This window comes from Myotis myotis, unplaced genomic scaffold (assembly GCF_014108235.1).
Source record: "Myotis myotis isolate mMyoMyo1 unplaced genomic scaffold, mMyoMyo1.p scaffold_m19_p_35, whole genome shotgun sequence".
Classification (NCBI taxonomy): domain Eukaryota; kingdom Metazoa; phylum Chordata; class Mammalia; order Chiroptera; family Vespertilionidae; genus Myotis; species Myotis myotis.
This window is the reverse complement of record NW_023416341.1, coordinates 231,167-250,386: the sequence shown is the minus strand read 5'-3', so window position 1 is coordinate 250,386 and position 19,220 is coordinate 231,167. Positions and strand designations below refer to the sequence as shown.

General features: G+C 59.3%; 1 protein-coding gene across 1 annotated transcript; it reads left to right on the top strand.

The window, feature by feature from the left end:
- Positions 1-2,411: 2,411 nt before the first annotated feature.
- Positions 2,412-7,466, top strand: SOX8 (SRY-box transcription factor 8). The gene is made up of 3 exons (XM_036303224.1): positions 2,412-2,993; positions 4,219-4,448; positions 5,249-7,466. The coding sequence occupies exons 1-3, from the start codon at positions 2,572-2,574 to the stop codon at positions 5,986-5,988; spliced, it is 1,392 nt and encodes a 463-aa protein (XP_036159117.1). The 5' UTR covers positions 2,412-2,571; the 3' UTR covers positions 5,989-7,466.
- The last annotated feature ends 11,754 nt before the right edge of the window (positions 7,467-19,220 follow it).

Genomic DNA, 19,220 nt, shown 5'->3' with positions numbered 1-19,220 from the left:
CATATACGACAGAGGCTGCCCACCAGCAGCCCCCCATCAGTCCTGGGGTGGTCAATGCAGCCCAGTAGGGCCTAGAACCACACATAGCACACCACTGTGTGAACTAGGTCTAGCACTGGACTCCCCTCTTTCCCTCCAAGTGTCCCAAAAGTCACCTGTCTGTGTCTTAGGGACTCGGGCATGGCTGTGTGGTACCCCTTGTGGGTCGGTGGGGAGCAGGGAGAAGCTGCCTTGCCCAGTACATGCAATGCAGGCTGTGCCTCATTTTCCTGGGAAAGTTATTCTTGAAAACCCAGATCTGGCGCTAGAGGGCATACTGGGTGAAGGAAGGGGGTGGGACCTGCTCCCCAGAGGCAGGACAGTTTGGGCTAGGTCTGTCATCCATGCCTCCTGCCTTAAACCCTGCTTTCACTTGTGTGGATCCTGTGGAGGCCCCAGGCAGCCCCCACTCGGGCCGTCCCACAGTGTCCTCTTGACTGCAGAGTGGGGTCCCACCGCGGAAGGCAGGACCTCCAAAGGAGGCCACTACAGACCCAGCAAAAGGAGGCAGGTGGCAGGAAGGGAGGCCAGAGGACAGGCCGCTCTGGAGGCCAGCTCTCCCCCAGCCACCAGCTGGGGGCCTCTCAGCAGCTGCTGCCTTAAAGAGCAAGCGCTGCCCCCACACTCTGGGGCATGTTCCCCCAAGGTGGGAAGTGGGGCTCACTGACCTTTGGCAAGCGGGTTAGTCCAAGAACAAATACAAGAGGCCTTCCAGTCACCCGCAGGTGGCAGGAGACCTGGGCCGGAGCATTCCAAGATGCAAGGGAATGCAAGGCTGCAGGATGGGGGCAGGCCCGCGAGCAAAGGGAGGTTGGGATGGTCGAGACGGACGGGCTCTAAGTTCTGAGTGCGGCGTCTCCGTTTCTAAAGAACTGACAGGCGCGGGCGGGGCGGACCTGCTGGGGGCACGGTCTCCTGCGCCAGGGTGAGGGCCGGCGGCGCGTCCCGTGCAGTCAGAGGCTTCCGCACCACCCGCCGACTTTCAATTTGAATTCTTCTGGTGACAGACCAGCCCCTCCTGCTGCCAGAGAAACGGCGTCACTCCTTCGGTTCCAACGGCTACTCGCCCAGGCGTCCGTGACTCGGCGGGAGGCGCGCAGCTGGCGAACCCGGCGCCTTTGCTCAGGGCCGCCGGGGGCTCGCGGGCCACACGCACGGGGACACCCGACCGGGAGGCTGCATGGCGAGGCTCTACACGGCCGGTCTGTCACCTCCCGATGGGTTTGGCGAAAGAATCCGTGCCGCCCTCGGGGACCGTCGGCCCCAGGCCAACTCGCGGGAGAGGCCTAGGGCGGGGACTCGGAGCCACGGCCCGGCATGATCCTCGGGGAAATGTCCCTTCCCCGACCCCAGCGTCCCTCACTCCGCCCACCGCCCCTCCGCGGCGGGTGCGCCCACCTCCTCCCCTCCGGGAGCTCGGAGCGGCCTCCGCCTCCACCGGACCACCCAGGACCGCGCCGCCGGACGGCCTCCTCACCCCCACCCCCCGGGTCATGCCCGGAAGGCCCTGGGCCCCCGCGTCCGGCCACGCCATCCGCCGGCCGGCCCCGGGGACTCAACAGCGAGGGTCAGCCCAGGCCCCGCCCCGCGCGCCCGCCCCACCGGGCTGCCCTAGCTCCTGGGACAGAGTCCCCGCCGCGCTCTCCGAGCTCGAACCCGGATGGGGCGGGGCACCTGGGATCACCCCGAGCCGTGGCTCCAGGGTGCGCCTTGACCGAACGTGCGCGGCTCGCAGACTCGGGGCGCGCAAGAGGCTCCAGCACCCTGCGCCGGCCCTGCGGGCGGGAGCCCGGCTTTGGGGCGAGGCGGCTGAGCAGATCTCCCCTGGGCCGCAAGCTGGCAGCGGCTGACCCCGGCGCCTCTGGGCTGCGGGCGAGATGTCAGGACTTAAGACCCGGCTGGGTGGGGGGGAGGCTCTTGAGGACCCGCCTACTTTCGGAGCCGGCTACCCAAGGCTGGGCGACTGGACCCGGGGAGGGGTGCACAAGAGCCGCCACGCGCCCTGTGAAGGAGCAGAGCGGAGAGCCCCCGGGGCGTGCAGAGCATCTCGGACCCTCTTTTCCTACTTGCTCCTCCGGGAGGGGAGCCCCGCGGCGTTCGGGGGAGGTCGGCGGGCCGGTGCACCGCCCGGGCTCGGGTCCTCGGCTGGCGGGCACACTGGGACCCACGTGGTGCAGCGCCGGGCGGGACGCGCGGGGGCACAGCGGGAATCACTGCTCTTTCTTTAAGGAGGGGGGAGGGGCGGGAGGCGGCCAGACTCCGCCCTGGGGGCCGCGGGCCGAGCCGGGCGGCCAATGGGGAGCCGGGAGGGGCGGAGCCTCGCGATCGCAGCTTAAAGAAACTTGTTGCGGGTGCCTCCGCGGGGACTGAGCTTCGGCGGCAGAGGCGACGGCTGGAGGATCTGGGTGGCTGCGGCGGCGTGGACGCAGGTCGGGCTACCTCGGTGACCTCGGGTCCCAGAGCGGCCGCAGCGCAGCCGGGCATCGGACCCGGTGCGCATCCCCGGTGCGCGTCCCTCCGTGTGCGGGCCAGATGCTGGACATGAGCGAGTCCCGCGCCCAGCCGCCCTGCAGCCCGTCTGGCACCGCCAGCTCCATGTCGCACGTGGAGGACTCGGACTCGGACGCGCCGCCGTCGCCTTCGGGTTCCGAGGGCCTGGGCCGCACGGCGGGCACGGGGGGTAGTGGCCGGGGCGACTCGGCCGAGGCGGCGGACGAACGCTTCCCAGCCTGCATTCGCGACGCCGTGTCGCAGGTGCTCAAGGGCTACGACTGGAGCCTAGTGCCCATGCCTGTGCGCGGCGGCGGCGGAGGCGCGCTCAAGGCCAAGCCACACGTGAAGCGGCCCATGAATGCCTTCATGGTGTGGGCGCAAGCGGCACGCCGTAAGCTGGCCGACCAGTACCCGCACCTGCACAACGCCGAGCTCAGCAAGACGCTGGGCAAGCTGTGGCGGTGAGTGTCCCCAGTCTGGGGGCAGGGGCTGCGAGTGAGTTCTGGGGGGCTCGGGGAGGTGGCGCTACGCCCGGTCTCGGCCCTGCTCCCAGTGGCTGTTCCCAGGGCGAGCCCTAGTGGAAAAACACCCTCTGGCCAGCAGGGACCAGGCGCGGGCCCTCCGGGTGTGGGCCCACAGAAGGCAGCAGCAGGAGTGTGGCTCCCTTGCCACATTCCTGGAGCCTGGAATGGGAATAGCCTGCCTAAGGTGGTGGCTGGCATGCAGAGTTGGGGGTGGGGGTATGTGGCCTCAGAGCCTGGAAGTCTATTCCTACCCCAGGAAAGGTTGCCTCGGTCCGGGAGCAGGACACAGCGGTGGGCGGCATGCTGTGTCTGGAGGTGCCACTCCTTGGAAAGGGCAGAGAGAGGTCTGCTCCGCTGGCACCTTCCCCACACAGCTGCACACTTTGGCATGGTGAGGCTGGTGGCTTTTGTCGAAAGTTGGACAGCAGCAGTGACAAAGTTGCTGCTCAGGACAGCCCACCCCACCAAATGCTCTCTACTTGGTTTTAAAATGGATGGCTTTGGGTTCAGGGCACCCGTTCACTGTTTTCTGCCCCTCACCTTGTGAGTGGGCGATTAACGTTTGCATGTTGGTCTTCTGTGCTCCTGTATCTGTCTGTCTGGGGCATCGTGGACTTGTGCCCCAAAGCCCTGTCTGCAGGCAGTTACAAGTGAGCTTCTGGAAGAATCTGAGAGGCCAGTGTGTGGTCTGAGCCTCATTGAGAACCACTGAATTTTGTCCGAGTTTTTGGAGGTCCGAGAAGCCCGGCTGCCTGAGAAGTCCCCCCTGAGATCCTGGAAAGCTCGCTTTGTCCATAGCATATTCTCAGCTGGGTCCTGCCCTCCTCCCCCGCCTGCCTTAGAGCGCCCATAAGGGAGGAGACAAGCACAGGCTGGGCTGGGGGAGTCAGAAGAGGAAGAAGGAGATGAGATTTGGGTCTTGTTATCGCTCCTTCTGTGACATTATTGAGCACACAGATCTCACCAACTGGCCCCATGGCTCAGAGAGGGGGAGCACTGCCTGGTGTCCCCCAAGGTTCGGGTACACGCATGCTTTCCTGGTCAGGGTCATCCGGGTCCCCTTCTTGTGCTTCATCTGGGCACAGTCCAGCTCCCAGGCAGCGTGGACACGGGTGCTGGCTTGGACGCCCTTGCCATCCTGATTGTGCCCTTGGCTCTGCAGCCTGCTGAGTGAGAGTGAGAAGCGCCCTTTCGTGGAGGAGGCAGAGCGGCTGCGGGTTCAGCACAAGAAGGACCACCCCGATTACAAGTACCAGCCGCGCCGGAGGAAGAGCGTCAAGACAGGCCAGAGTGACTCGGACTCAGGCGCCGAACTGGGCCACCACCCCAGCGGTGCTGTGTACAAGACTGACTCGGGCCTTGGCGACGCACACCACCATGGGGACCATACAGGTTGGCTCCTGGGGCCCCCAGCGTCTGAGAATCGCCAATGGGAGAAGTGGGGGGTCTGGACATGGCAGAGATGGGCAGTGGCGGGTGGGGGGTGGGGGGGAAACAGGGGCTCACTCCCAGGGCAGGCACCCACAAGAGGGCCAAACCTTCCTTGGGTATCCCCCCAAAGCTCCCAGTGGCAGCTGCTTCCCATGCGTGCTCTGGGGGTGAGTGGGTACCCTGCTTAGCCCCTCTGAGCTTGGAGGGTCTCACAGTTGCCTGGTTGGCACCCTGTGGCATAGGGCTTCTGTCCTAACCGAAGGCATCTTTGCCTCCCTTGGCCTGTTTGCTGGTTCTGATCCAGGACTCACTCCTGCTGCCAGCATGGTGGTCAGCAGCCCCACTTCAGGAACCTACTGACCGGGTGCAGTCTTGGCCCCGAAGCTGGCTAAAGCCATGGACAGGTTTTGGGTGGATTGTGTTGCTATCACGTGCGTGGGCTGGGCGCTCCTTGAGAGCTTCCTAAACGTGGTCATCTCTTCTTTCTCCACTCTGGTGTTCACCGTGGGGCCTCCTTGGCCCCAGGTCTTTCCATAGAACAGTGCCTAACGGAATTTTCTCAGGCAGGGAGTGAGGTCTGGGTCTGGTTTTGCTGGAATTTCTGGGAAATGTACAGGAACAAAAAGCTGTTGATTCCTACCTGCGGCTGTTAGCGGGCTGGTTTTCCTCCCGTGTGCATGTCGCCAGCCTGCCGGCCCTGCCAGCCCCACCCCCCACCCCACAGAAGGGGCATTCATCCCTGCAATGTGTTCTGACCCTAGGGCAGACCCACGGGCCACCCACCCCACCTACCACCCCCAAGACGGACCTGCACCAAGGGGGCAAGCAAGAGCTGAAGCTGGAAGGCCGCCGCCTGGTGGACAGTGGGCGCCAGAACATCGACTTCAGTAACGTGGACATCTCAGAGCTGAGCAGTGAGGTCATTGGCAACATGGACACCTTCGACGTCCACGAGTTTGACCAGTACCTGCCCCTCAACGGCCACTCGGCCCTGCCCACAGAGCCGGGCCAGCCTTCCACCTCTGGCTCTTACGGGGGTGCCTCCTACTCACACTCCGGGTCCGCGGGCATTGGAGCATCCCCCGTGTGGGCCCACAAGGGAGCCCCATCGGCCTCCGCATCACCCACCGAAGCAGGTCCCCCTCGGCCCCACATCAAGACGGAGCAGCTGAGCCCTGGCCACTACGGCGACCAGTCCCACAGCTCTCCAGGCCGTACCGACTACAGCTCCTACAGCGCCCAGGCCAATGTCACCACGGCTGCCTCGGCTGCAGCTGCCAGCTCCTTCACCAGCTCACAGTGTGACTACACCGACCTGCAGGCCCCCAACTACTACAACCCATACGCCGGCTACCCGTCCAGCCTCTACCAGTATCCCTACTTCCACTCATCCCGCCGGCCCTATACCTCACCACTGCTCAGCAGCCTCTCTGTGCCACCTGCCCACAGCCCCCCCAGTAACTGGGACCAGCCCGTGTATACCACCCTGACCAGACCCTGAAGGCACCATGGTTGAGTGGAGGGGGCCGGCGTGGGCAGAGGAGAACCTTTACCTCTGAAAAGACAGAGCCTCTGAGGTCTCCCCGGAGGTGTGGGCCAGTGAGGTGAGAAGACGCAGCCGTGTGTGCCCAGCTCTATCAAGTGCCTGCTGACGTGTGCAGGAGACCAACCGAGCCCCTTTGCTTTGCGTCCAGATCTCCGAAATCCGTTAATGGACAAATCCCTCTTGCCCTCCTCTCTCTTTGTGGTGACTGGCAACTTCGAAACGAAGGATGGCCATTTGGTCCCTCTTCTGCGCAGACACCAGCGCCTTATGGAGCCACGGTACATAGGACAAAAGGAGGGAAGAGGACCCCTTCGTTCTGAGGTCCTGGCCATCTCAGCACCAAGAACTCCCAGGACCAATGGATGATAATTCCGCGGCGAAAGGGCACGCCCGCAGCCTTGGTGGGGATGCGTTCGCAGAAGCAGTTGGGCAGGGAAGCATCCGCAGGGGCACCGTGGCGGATGTGTCTGCAGGAGCGTCTCTGGGGACCAGCTTGTTAGCTCTGAGCTGTTCCTTGTAGTTAGGGCTCTTCCGAGGAAGGTTTGGCTGTGATTAACACTTCTCTCTTTATTTTATTTTTTTTAAAATTTTTAATTCTTGAAGCTCAAACGTGTTTGATTTGTTTTGAAAGCTGTTAAGATGTATTTATGTCCTGTATTATTTTATCTTTAATGAATGAAGTAATTTGTGCAGATAGTAGAATTTAAGATAAAATGGAAACCTGGGAGCTGAGGACTTGGGCCAGGAGGGCAGGTGGGGTTGGGACCCTGGGTCGGGGCCCAGGCTTCCTGGAGGCTGCTGGGACTGTGAGGGAGAAGGAATTTGCCTTGTAGTGTCTCTGATCAGGTTGGGGTGCTCCTGGCACCAGGTATGAACTTGAGATTTAGGAGGCAGGGACATCATTGAGTTTCATCCCTGCCCACAACTGTGCTAAGTGGTAGAGACGGGAATTTCCTGGGATGTGGTGGCTTCAGAAACACGTTAATCTTGGCTCTTAGGAACCAGGCGCCACCTCCAAGCTGTGAAACTAAAACCTTCTTAACTAAGCGTTTTTAGATTCTTCATTTTAGCTGAATAATACCTGACTTACCTGTACTGCTTCCGCTGTACGCTGAGCTATGATAACTGCCAATTTTATGGAAACTCGTGCCTTTAAACTTTGTAAATTTAAATACATGGAAGAAGTTGCTTCTTTTTACTTTTTCTACTTTCCTACCTTTTTCTAGAGAAGTCTTTTTTGCATATCTCTTTCTGTGGGTGGGGGTGGGGAACTACAACACACTCGTTTTTATGCAATCTATTTTTCAGTGTTGAGTTTGGACTTTTGCTCTCACTTACCTGCTGTGGTGTTTCACTACTTTCTGACCAAGCCATGCTAACTTTTGTACAGATTGATTTGATAAAATTAAAAAAAAAAAAATGCTTTCTATCTACATGGGCTGCATTGTTTGTTGCTTTCCCTAAGCCTGGGGATTTGGGCTCCAAGGCCCTCGGGCCCCATTTTGAAGGCACTTGGCCAGGGCAGAGGTGGGCTCTTTGAGCCTCAGAGGACGCGGGCAATCAGAGCTCCTGGACCCAGCCAGACCCCAACCCAAGGTGGAGCCCCCTCTCCATCCCAGGGGGGTGACTAGACCACCCTCCCTTTTGGGCTCCGTGTCTGAAATTGAACATGACAAATCTCAGAAACCTCCAGGAAGCTGGCGATGCATCTTCCTTCCTAGGGGGCCTCCTCAGTAGGCAAAGCGGGTCCAGATGGGCCAGATTCAGGGGCTGTGGTTTCCTCCCAGGCAAATCCCAGAGTGGGTTTCTGGGTGGCTGACGGCATTTTTCGGGCGCTGGCACAGGGCCAGGCTGGGAGCGGGATAAAAGCCGCCCTGCAGGAGCCAGGCAGGGCTGTCTGGTTGGCGGAAAGTGTTTCTGGGGAGAAATGGTTGTGGGGAGTGACAGAAGCAAGGGGCAGCCTCACCCCCTGGCTGGGCCTCCCCGGCACACGCGGCTGGTTCGGGGGGCCTCTCGGGGCTGGGGGGTAAGAGGAAGATTATGCTTCTCATGAGAACCTAGATACATGAGGCAGCTGCCTTTGCAATTTTAATGGGGTGGCCCAGGTAGGGGGGCATTCCCCCCTTTCCCTCGCCTGCCCAGCCGCCTGCGTGGCTGCAATCCAGGGCACGTCCCTCGCCCCATGCTGGGGAGCCACGTCCAGGGCTTGCCAAAAACAGTGTTTGGGAAGAACTGTCCGGGTTTATGAGGGTTGGTGTGGTCCAGGGTGTGCCAAGCCTCCGGGGCAAGGCGGGGTACGGGAGGGGGCTACAGAAAGCCAGGCTCCCTGGACTTTCACAGCCCTCTGCCTGCATGGAACTGGCCCAGCTCGTCCTGTGCCCAGCCAAGGGCTGTCCAGGCCCATATGGCCCTCAGAGCCCTCCCATTGACACCCCAAAAGGAGGAATCCCGTCACCCAGCTCGCTGATAGGCGAATGAGGCCGCCCCTTTGCTGCTCTGGGCTCGCTCAGGCCTTGCCAGGCTCCCGAGGGCTGAACTTTCTGCCGTTTTGTTTGGACTTGGCAGGGCTCCTGTGTGTTAACTCCTGGGGGCCTGGCCCTCCTTCCCCCCCAACCTACCCTGGTATAAAAGCCTCATGGCGCTGGGTCCTGGATGGGTTTCCACGGGTTCCCTACCCCTGAGCTCATGAAGCTTCAGGGAGAAGGAGGACAGTTAGTTACCCCTATCCTGGGGACCATGCTCCTGCCTGCACATGAAGACGAGATGCCCTGCCCTTTCCCCTGCCTGTCCCAGGCCCCCTCCCCTCCCTGGAGGCCCCGCTGCTGGCTTCCTCTCTAGGAGCATTCTCGGGCACTCAAGGGCCCTGGGATCGTGGGGTCTCTGCCTCCCGCAGTGATACCCAGGGAGCTGAGGTGGACGCCCTGGGAGTCAGGACCTCTATGAAGAGACTGCCCTGGGGACTGCCCTGGCCCTCTGGCTGGTGAGGGTGTTTCAGGAGCTCCTGGCTGGTAACACTATTCACAAGGCCGGCCCCGGCCCCGGCCCTGCCTTGCTCCAAGTCCACGGGGGTGTTTGCCCAAACTTGTGTAGAGCCCTGTTCTCACTCAGAGCAGCCCATCCCAGGGATGGGCTAGTGGGAAAGTTCCTCATTTTTTATTTCCTCATCCAGAAAAGAGTGTGTTGCCTTCGACCTCAGCTAAAGAGAATGCCCTGTTCAGAGAGAAAGGGGAAACGGCATTTAAGTCGCAGCCCGGCTCTGATAGACCAGAAAAGCCCCTTCTGGTCCTGGGCATAATTGCCCTTCCTGGACGGTATCGACTTTCAGGAGTGGAGTCTCTGTTTGGGTGTCAGTTCGCGGCCGAGGGACTGTCTACTTTGGGAGGAGCCTGCCACCCCCAATCACCAGGCCTGACCCGGGGGGCAGATTTGGGACACACACAGCCTGCTTCTACTTTAGGCCACATTTAGGAGGACAGCGCCCAGGATGGGTGTCACAGTCTTGGGGTCCTGGCCTGGCTTCTGGACCCCAATCTTTCCTCCTAAGTGTCTGGCCCAGGGCAGAGGATCTTCGTGAACCCTGTTGCTGGCTCACCAGGTTTGCAGGGGCTGCTGTCCATCGGGACGGGGGGATGTGTTTCCCACTGGCGACATGACAACCCCCAGGCACTCAACAAGTCCTCACCACCTGTGTGGACAGCCTCCATGGACTCATTCCACCGGGCTTCACGGAAAGCCTGTGTCAGCCAGGACCCAGCCTCAGGGCCACGAGTCAGCATTGCCAAATGCCCCACTCCCACGGGAGGACAGCGCAGACCCCAGACAGGGAGACAGGGCTGCCCCCACCAGGCACTCGAGCCAAGGAATCATTCAGAGGGCCAGGAGTATGTAGATGTAGGGTGCCCCCAGACACGGCCCCCGACCAGGCCCCTGCTCCCTGCAGCCGGCGCTGTAGCCCTGACCCATCCTGAGGACATGGCGGCTGAGCTGGCGAATGCAGGTGAGGGGCTGTGCCTCCTGACCCCCTGCTGTCCCTGGCCAGGACGTGCTTGGGAGCTGCAGGGACGTACCTGGTCCCTGTCACTCTGGGAACCCTTACATTCCGAGTCGTCGGGGAAAGAGAGGACATCACCGCCCTGTCTGCGTTTCCCGCTTCCTGTCTCACTCCCGCAGAAGCCTGCCCACTTTTGGAGTCTTCTGTATCCTGGAGGGAGCAGGTCTGCAGATGACATCTCCCCAGGATGGGGCTCACGGGGGGCTGCAGGAACCTTCAAAGGGGGACAGTCGGGGAGGGAAGGGGCAAAGGGGGAGATGCCTGGGGCTTGGGTACCACCTTCATATGAGGCCCATCCTGGAGCAGAGAAGGGCCAAGCCTGGCGCTGAGGGCTGTTGTGTCTTGTTTCGTCCAGCGACTTTGGGCACCTGGCTGTCCTCTGGGAGCTTGGTTTGCCCACCTGTAAGATGAGAATGCTCCCCGCCCTGGTGTGGGGGGAACTCAGTGAGACTGGGACCTGCTGCGACTTTACCGCCAATCACATGATACTTCTTTTTGCTCGTTTGCAACATAAGGTGCGTTTGCTGGTAAGCAAATTAAGTAAAAGTGAAATAGGCCTCGATGCCACCTCTCCCATCCCTGCCTCTGGGGTGCTCCTGCGGCACTGAGATGGCCTCGGGCTCCCCCCCAAGAAGGCTGACTGAGCCAGTGGCTGGGAGCTCTGCCACTTGCCAGTTTAGCCTCTCTGTGCCTCAGCTCCCCCATGACCATGGGATGGCGATGGCCTTGCCGAGGTGCCCTGAGGATTAACCAGGTGTGGCCAAGGCCAGCATATCGTCACATGTGACAAGCACTCTTCCGGTCCATCCGGCTAGTAGACTCGTCCCTGGACTCCTGGGAATTTCACTCCTCTCCCCGTTTCTCCCCCAGCCTCACGGTGACTTGTTGGCTTGGTCCCTCTTGGCTGGGCCCTAGGATGGCTAGTCGGGGGCTCAGGCAGCCTCCCTGCCTCCCCTGCCCAGGCGAGGATGTGCTGGGCAGGCTCCCATGTACCTATAGCAGCAGCCCTCTCTGCACCTCCCAGCTCTCCCTAGCCCATCTGGCCCAGAGGGCGGGGGCCAGAACCTGGGCTCCTCCAGCTGCAGCTGCCGTGGGAGGCTCTCTAACCAGCTCAGGCCCGGTTCTTCCCTGCCCACCAGCGGCTCCAGGAGCCCCACTCACCCGCTCCCCAGAGGCTGAGGCAGGCTGGCACCCCAAGCCAGGATCCTGCAAAGGGTTAAGGGGCGCGAGGCCTGGCGGGGCAGAGCAGCCAGGCTGGTACAGGGCCAAGAGCTCCAGGGAAGGCGCTGCATTTTAATGAATCATTATTGCCGGGAGCCCTTTGTCTTTCTTTATCCGGTGCACAATAAAAGAATTAATTAGACAGAAAATGGCAGGGCAAGGAACTGACAAGTCATTAAGGGCTGCTGAATGACCGATGAGATGCACGCTGGGGTGGATTTCAGCTCCGGAATGATAATGGCTGGCTGGGTGCTTTGTATGCGCAACCAGAGGCCTCTGTGCGGGCATTGTGGGCACTGACATTGTGGCCAGCCGGAGCGAACCAGTGCCAGCATGACTTTCCAGAGGCAAAGTGGGCAGTGGGAATCGCCCGACAAAATCAGGGTATTAATTTTTGTGGGCAGACACAGAAGTAAATATTTAGGTGCAGAGGAGAGTTCAGGTAAGAGTTCTGACCCCTGGACTCCCGCTCCCAGCTCAGGGGACAGAGGCCAGCAGTGGGAGTGCTCCCCACGCTTGAGAAGCAGAGGGCAGGGGAGGAAGGGGGGAGGGGGAGGGAGAAAGGAGGTGGAGAAAGAGGAGGAAAGAGAAGGAGAGGAGAGGAAATGAGAGATAGGTGAGGAGAGGAGGGGAGACAACAAGAGAGAAAAGAGGACAGCAGGGGAGGAGAGAGGGGGAGACAGGAGAGGAATTTGAAGACTTAGAAGGAACTTCTCAGAGCTAGGCCCACCCTCCGTAGCTTCTGCTGTCATGGTTACTTAGACTTCACCGGGGAAAAAAGTGCCACCCACAGATCCGGTTCTCCCACTCAGAGGAACTGAACTCCTCTGGGGAGAGCAAGATCAGAGAGCCTGTGAACTGGGAGTACATGGTGGGGCCCACTACCTACAGCTCTGGACAGTGGGTGGCTCAGCTTGTCCCATCCCTATGACCCTGCAGCGCCCTGGGGGCTGGATTTGAAACCGGCCTGGAGCCCCTGGCCCCCTGGTTTCCTTTCCTGCAGCTTTGAGACTTATCCGTTCCCTCCTGTGGGTGTTGTCCAGGGATGGGCGTGTGTGTGTGTGTGTGTGTGTGTGTGTGTGTGTGTGTGAAACCCAAGGCAGGCTTGGGAGAGGGGTCTCCCCTGCACTGGGTGTGTCAGCTAGTCATCAACCCTTTCTGGGCTGGATGTTGAGGGACAGATGACACCACCATTGGGACACCTTACAGAGCCTGTTCCGGGACTTGAACCCGGGCTGGGTGGCAAGGCTGTGTCCCAGGCATTGCTTCTGGGCCCCTGCGACCCCTCCCCAAGGACTGGGCTGCGCGGTGCAGAGGACCACCCCTCGTGCAGGCAGAGGGCAAAGGCTGGGTGCCCCTCTTGGAGGCTCCACCCCAAGTCAGGGAGGCGTGGAGAAGAGAGCACACCTGTTTCCAGATAACAAGTGTCTGTCAGGTGGAGGGCATCCGGACACCACGGGGAAGCACTGTCAGTGCTTTGCAACTCGCCATCTGACAGCTGTGGGTGTGTCCCTTCTCAAACACAGGTGTGAGACGAAGGCAGGCCTGGACACACAGGGCACTATCCCTGGAGAGGGGAGCCTCCCCTTCCTTCTCCCTCCCGTCATGGGGTCACTGAGGCCCTCTGAGGAACTTGTTCACTGAAGGAGACGGAGGCGGCGGGGCACAAAGATGGATAAAGGGCCCGGGTGACCCTGGCTCTAGAGACCCGAGGCTTCTAGCTTTTCCCAGTAGGGAGAGGGTGTCAAGGCAGGGAAAAGTTCTCCCTGAGGCCTGGGGCCTGGTGTCTTAGAACTTGGGTCCCCCAGGGAGCACGGACATGGACAAGTTTCCGGCCTCTCTGATCTCAGTGGTCCATCTGTGAAATGGGAAGAACATGCCCGTCTCCCCAAGAATGGTGTCAAGGACACAGATGCACACGGGCAGGTGCTTAGCTGAGGATTTGGATGCCAAGCCTGGCCTGGGCCCTGCCACCATGACTGCCAGCCGGTGGGAGCTGCAGGGACGCCAGGCCACCTGAGCAGGAAGCGCTGGCTGGAGCACTTCCTCCCATGCACACCAGCCCCAGCCCCACTGCGGGCAAATGGATGTCCCAGGCTCAGCCAGCCGGGATGAGTGGGGTTCTCATGGTTTCAGGAATGCAAGCAGGGTCGGGCGTTAGCGGACGCTGCGGCTGGAGGAAGACAAGCAGGAGCTGCTGGGAGGTGGGCGTCCTGCTCTCATCAGGCAGGAAAGTGATTTTCTTACAGAGCAGGGATGCAGCCCGCGTGGTGGCTTTGGAAAGGAGACAAATCACATCTCAATCTAAAATGGGGTCGCAGGCTCCTGGCTCCTGCCTCCCATCCCGCACACCCCAGGGTGAGGTGGGCGGCTGCCTCTCTTCTCGAGGGTGCCGTCACCTGTTCCTCCCATTTGCGAGCTAATTCCACAGGGTCCGTAGGCGGTGGGGCGCAGCAGATCCGGAGTGTGGGCGTGTCTGCTCCCTGCCTTTTGCAGAACAGCCCCAGCGGAGGCTCATTTGCATGAAGGCCCTGGAGAGTCCCCAAGGAGAGTCCCCAACAAGAGTCCTCCTGTATTTGGAGTCCCCGGGGCTCGTCTGCAAAATGCACTGTGCAGCCCCCCAGCCTTGGCTCCCCTGACACAGAGTGAGGAGGGTGGAGGGCCCCAGCTACAGGCAGCTTCCAGGGGTCCTGCTGGTCACACTCCGCCAGGCACATCAGGGGGGGCTCAGGCACGGCTTACTATTCTGGGAAATGGGTACCTGGGGGCTGTCTGACTGGGCCCTCAGAGGGGCTAGGGCAGGGGTGGGCAAACTTTTTGACTCGAGGGCCACAATGGGTTCTTAAACTGGACCGGAGGCCGGAACAAAAGCATGGATGGAGTGTTTGTGTGAACTAATATAAATTCAAAGTAAACATCATTACATAAAAGGGTACGGTTTTTTTTTTTTTTTTTTAAATATATTTTTATTGATTTTTTACAGAGAGGAAGGGAGAGAGATAGAGAGTTAGAAACATCGATGAGAGAGAAACATCGATCAGCTGCCTCCTGCACATCTCGTACTGGGGATGTGCCCGCAACCCTGGTACATGCCCTTGACCGGAATCGAACCTGGGACCTTTCAGTCCGCAGGCCGACGCTCTATCCACTGAGCCAAACCGGTTTCGGCCGGTCTTTTTTTTTTTAGTTTTATTCATTTCAAACGGGCCGGATCCGGCCCACGGCTGGGCTAGGGAGTCGATCCGAAAGGAGCGGCAGCTCTTCCGTTTAAATGAGAAGAGGCCGGGTCTCCAGGAGCCTCAGCAACAGGATGAAGAGGCCAGAGCGATGAGTGCTGGGGCCGTGCTCTGAGGCTGGGGTGGCTCCCAGGGAAGGTGTCATGAAATGGTGCCTGCTAGCATCTCAGGTATCACCCAGAGACGCTGCCCCTCAGAGGCACACACAGGAAGCTCTGAGCTCTGGAGCCCTGGGGAGTTCGGGGGCCACCCTGGGAGGATCTGGGGCTCCTTGCAGCAGTTGGAAGCAATGCGCTACCAGACATGGGTGCTGGCTCCCTAGCTCCTGGGTGGGTGTCCAACAGGACAGAGCCTGTGGGTGGCAGGGCACTGTGTGTGCATATGGCTGGTTCTTTAAGGAGACACCCCTGGGGGAAGCTGGGATCCCCTAGACCAGAGCTCTAGGGGAGTAGGTAGAGGAGAGGGCAGGGAAGGAGAATGCTAATGAGGTACTCGAGTCTGGCGGTTTGGGGGGCCCAGGATGGTTAGGGCAGCACTCAGCTCCCTGCACCCGAGACTGAAAAGAGAGACAAAAGGAAAGAAGGACAACAGCTGGCTTGGGTAGAGCAAGTGAGCAGGGGCACTTGCCACTTCCCATGAGGCCAGATGGGGCTGGAGTGGATCATTGGTCGTCTCCAGTGTGGGGAGGATAGAGAGTGGCCCCCTGGAAGTTGCGGCTGTAAAGGGACATCTCTCTTCCTGAGAGAAGTGGCAGGTGGTATCCACTGCCTCATGTCCCAGGGTACACTTGGTTCCGAACATGCCTCCCCAGCCACTTACCCTCAGCTCATGTGCCACCTCCTCCAAGAAGCCTTCCTGGGCTTCCCTGCACAATGAGCCCATCTGATTATTTCTCCTAAAGCCTAGGTCACCATTGGCAGTCACCACAATGGGTGGGACTGTATGTGTCCTAGTCATCCCAGCCCACACACGTGAGCCCTGAGAGGGCAGCAGCGGCCCACTCTGCTCATTGTTCGCCCTAGCGCCTCAGCCAGGCACATGGATCTACCCAACAGTGTCTGTGACCAGCCGGTTGGCTTCAAGCAACAGAAGGATGAATGGGGACTGTGGGTGTGGGCACTCAGTCATACCCTGGCCCAGCCCCCAGGCTGAGCACAGGGGACTTGCCAGGGTCCCACATGATATTTCTTAGACTCCCTGCTGGGTGGGGTCTCCCCATTCTGCCCATGGGGACTGGGCCCTCCTGGGTTATAAGATGTTAGAGACCGTGAGGCTTCCTGGGCTATTCTTCAGATAGTGGGGTAGGGTGGGGAGGGGTGCAGGCCTTCAGGGACCCCTAGGAGTAGGAGGCCCTTTTCCCTGTGATCCCAGACTCAGGAGGTTGGCAGGTCTCCCCGATGTGCTCCCCAGGGCTTTTGAGAGCCTGGTCTGGGAGAGTCAGCAGAACCCCCCAAGGGACTGCTTGCCAAGGACCCTCCCTGCTACCTGTGGGCTTTGGAATCCCAGCAGAGGCAGGCATGACCGACACTTCTTTTTTGTTTTTTAATATATTTTATTGATTTTTTTACAGAGAGGAAGGGAGAAGGATAGAGAGTTAGAAACATTGATGAGAGAGAAACATCGATCAGCTGCCTCCTGCACATCCGCTACTGGGGATGTGCCCGCAACCAAGGTACATGCCCTTGACTAGAATCAAACCTGGGACCCTTCAGTCCCCCAGGCCAACGCTCTATCCACTGAGCCAAACCGGTCAGGGCATGACCAACACTTCTGATCTGAGATGAGACAAGCAATGGGCCATGTTCTCTGGAGGCCTTTGTCTGCTTGTCAGACAGTCCCCGGTGGGAGATGACCCCCAATACCCCTCGTCACTCGGCCACAGGGATTGGGAAAGGGCAGCTGTGACTCCCAGGGGGGCTGAAATCGCTCCCGAAGTCCCATGGGACCAACTTTGCCCCCTGCCCAAGTCTCTTAGTGACCTTGACAAGTGGCCTGTCTGCGCTCGGTTGGCTGGCTCTGTCCAAGGCCAGGGGAGGCCAGGGCCGGAGGGAGCAGCACCCTCAGACAGGAGCCCGAGGCGCTTGTCAGCAGCTCCGCCTGGCTGGCTCCTCGACCACACGCTCCCTGGCGCTGTCTGGGTGCGAATCGGGGAGACTGGCTCTCAGGCCGTGTGGGCGGGGCCAGGGGCCTACGCCTGCTCCAGAAAATCAAAACCACATTTTCTCTCCTGGAGCTTTTCGAAGTGTTTTAAAGCAGGCTCGTTTGGACAGATGCCGTTTGCCCCCCGGGGATCTGCTTTCCCCAAAATGCCAGCAGGAAAATCAGTTGGAAGCCGGGTAACGGAGAGTGGGCAGAGGCGGCTTGGGCGCTGGGGCAGGCTCCGGCCCATGGTCCCCCTGGCTCTGCTGTCTCCCAGCCTGTCTGGGAGGCCACTCCTCACCTCCAGCAAGGCTCCGGGGATCAGGTTACAGGACACAGGCAGCCCCTGACGCCAGGCCTAGAGCCTGCTTTTGGGGTGAGGGGAGCTGCCCTCAGAAGGGACAGGAGACTCAAGTGATCTCCGTGAACAGGAAACCAATGTCTCTGTACAGAGCAGGCAGCTGGTACAGACCCCCAGGCTCCCGACACACCACACCTGGGCTGTTTAGAATTAGTAACATCCGGCCTAACTGGGGTGGCTCCGTGGTGGAGCATTGCCCTGCGAACCAGGAGGTCACGGTTCCATTCCCAGTCAGAGCACTTGCCGGGGTCTCAGGCTCGATCCCCAGTAGGGGGTGTGCAGGAGGCAGCCAATCAATGATTCTCTCTCATCATTGATGTTTCTATCTCTCTCTCCCTCTCCCTTCCTCTCTGAAATCAATAAAAAATAAATATTTAAAAAAATGTAGTGACATCCAAACTGTCCTTGGACAGTCCTGTCCCCTGGCCTCCCAGTGGGTCCTCCAGGATGAACCACTACAACCTGATACCCGAGTGTGCGGTGGCCAGGTAGAGGGGCTGGGAATAAGCGCGGAGGTTCAGAAGGGCTCACGCTTGTGTTCCTGGGAGGACAGAGTGACCAGGGTCAGGCTGAAGGGTAGACACGTGTCGTCCACCCACACGGTGGACTATTACTCAGCCATGAACAGCAGCAGAACACTGACCCAGCTGGGAGGCGGATGAACCTTGGAAATGTCACGCTCAGTGAGAGAAGCCCGTCACAGAAGGCCACAGAGTACATTCCATTTATAGGAAATGTCTAGAACAGGCACATCCACAGAGATAGCAGATCTGAGGCTGCCTGGGGCTTGGGGGAAGAGGAGGGGTGGGAGATATAGGATTTTCTTTCAGGATGAAGAAAGTGTCCCAGAGCTGGATAGAAATGATGGTCACACCCCATTGTGAATGAACTAAATGCCACAGTATCATGCACTTTATTTATTTATTTATTTAAATATATTTTTATTGATTTCAGAGAGGAAGAGAGAGGGATAGAGAGATAGAAACATCAATGATGAGAGAGAATCATTGATCGGTACCTCCTGCGTGCCCCCTATTAGGGATCAAGCCCAAAACCCAGGCATGTGCCCTTGGCCAGAATCGAACCTGGGACCCTTCAGTCCACAGGCCAACGCTCTATCCACTGAGCCAAACCGGCTAGGGCAGTATCGTGCACTTTAAAATGGTTCCTTTTCTGTTATGTGACTCTCACCTCAGTAAAGAAAAGAAATTAAAATAGAAAGATTCGTAGCAGCCAGGATGACTCAGGTTGACGATGACTCATCCAGACCATTTGCATGTGGTCGCTTAAAAGCTGACCTTTTCTAAAAAGCTGGAGGACCAAAGTGAAGTCCTGAGGGCCAGGAAGGCGGGAGGCAGATGGGAGGGCTTGGTGGCTGGCGTCCACCCAATGTGGGAGGTGGGCAGTGGACGCAGGCGTGGCCTCTAGGTCAGGGGCAAGATTTGAGTTTGGAGGAATGAAAGTCCTTGTCAGGGCTGGGCTGGCAGGATGAGGTCTAGGGCAGTGATGGTGAACCTATGACACGCGTATCAGAGGTGACACGCGAACTCATTTTTTTGGTTGATTTTTCTTTGTTAAATGGCATTTAAATATATAAAATAAATATCAAAAATGTAAGTCTTTGTTTTACTATGGTTGCAAATATCAAAAAAATTCTATATGTGACACAGCACCAGAGTTAAGTTAGGGTTTTTCAAAATGCTGACATGCCAAGCTCAAAAGGTTCGCCATCACTGGTCTAGGGTCTGGGGCTAGACTGGGGGTGTTGGGCCAGGAGCCGGGACAGCCTTTGCCCTTCCCGGGAGAAGCCAGTGTGAAGAAGGATGCTGCAGAGATGGCAGGAGGGCGCATGGCCTCCTAGGGCATGGACTTGGCCTAGGGAGCCTCCTGGAGACCCTGCCAGAGCCAGACTCCAGCTCAGATTGAGGGCCTGAGGCTGGATCCACAGCCCCCCTTTGGCTCCCCACATCCAGGCCCCATGTGTTGTGTGCATACCAGTGCCCCATACACTCAGCCCATCCTCATCTACGCAGTCCCGTGGGGCTCAGGGGCTAGTGCCACCCCACCCCAGCCCCAGTCACACACCACGCTCAGAGAAAGAGCGGGCCCAAAGAGATTTTCCAGGCTCTATGGAAAGTTCTGCCCGTGGCTAAAGTCTGGGAGGAGCCCTTCACAGTGC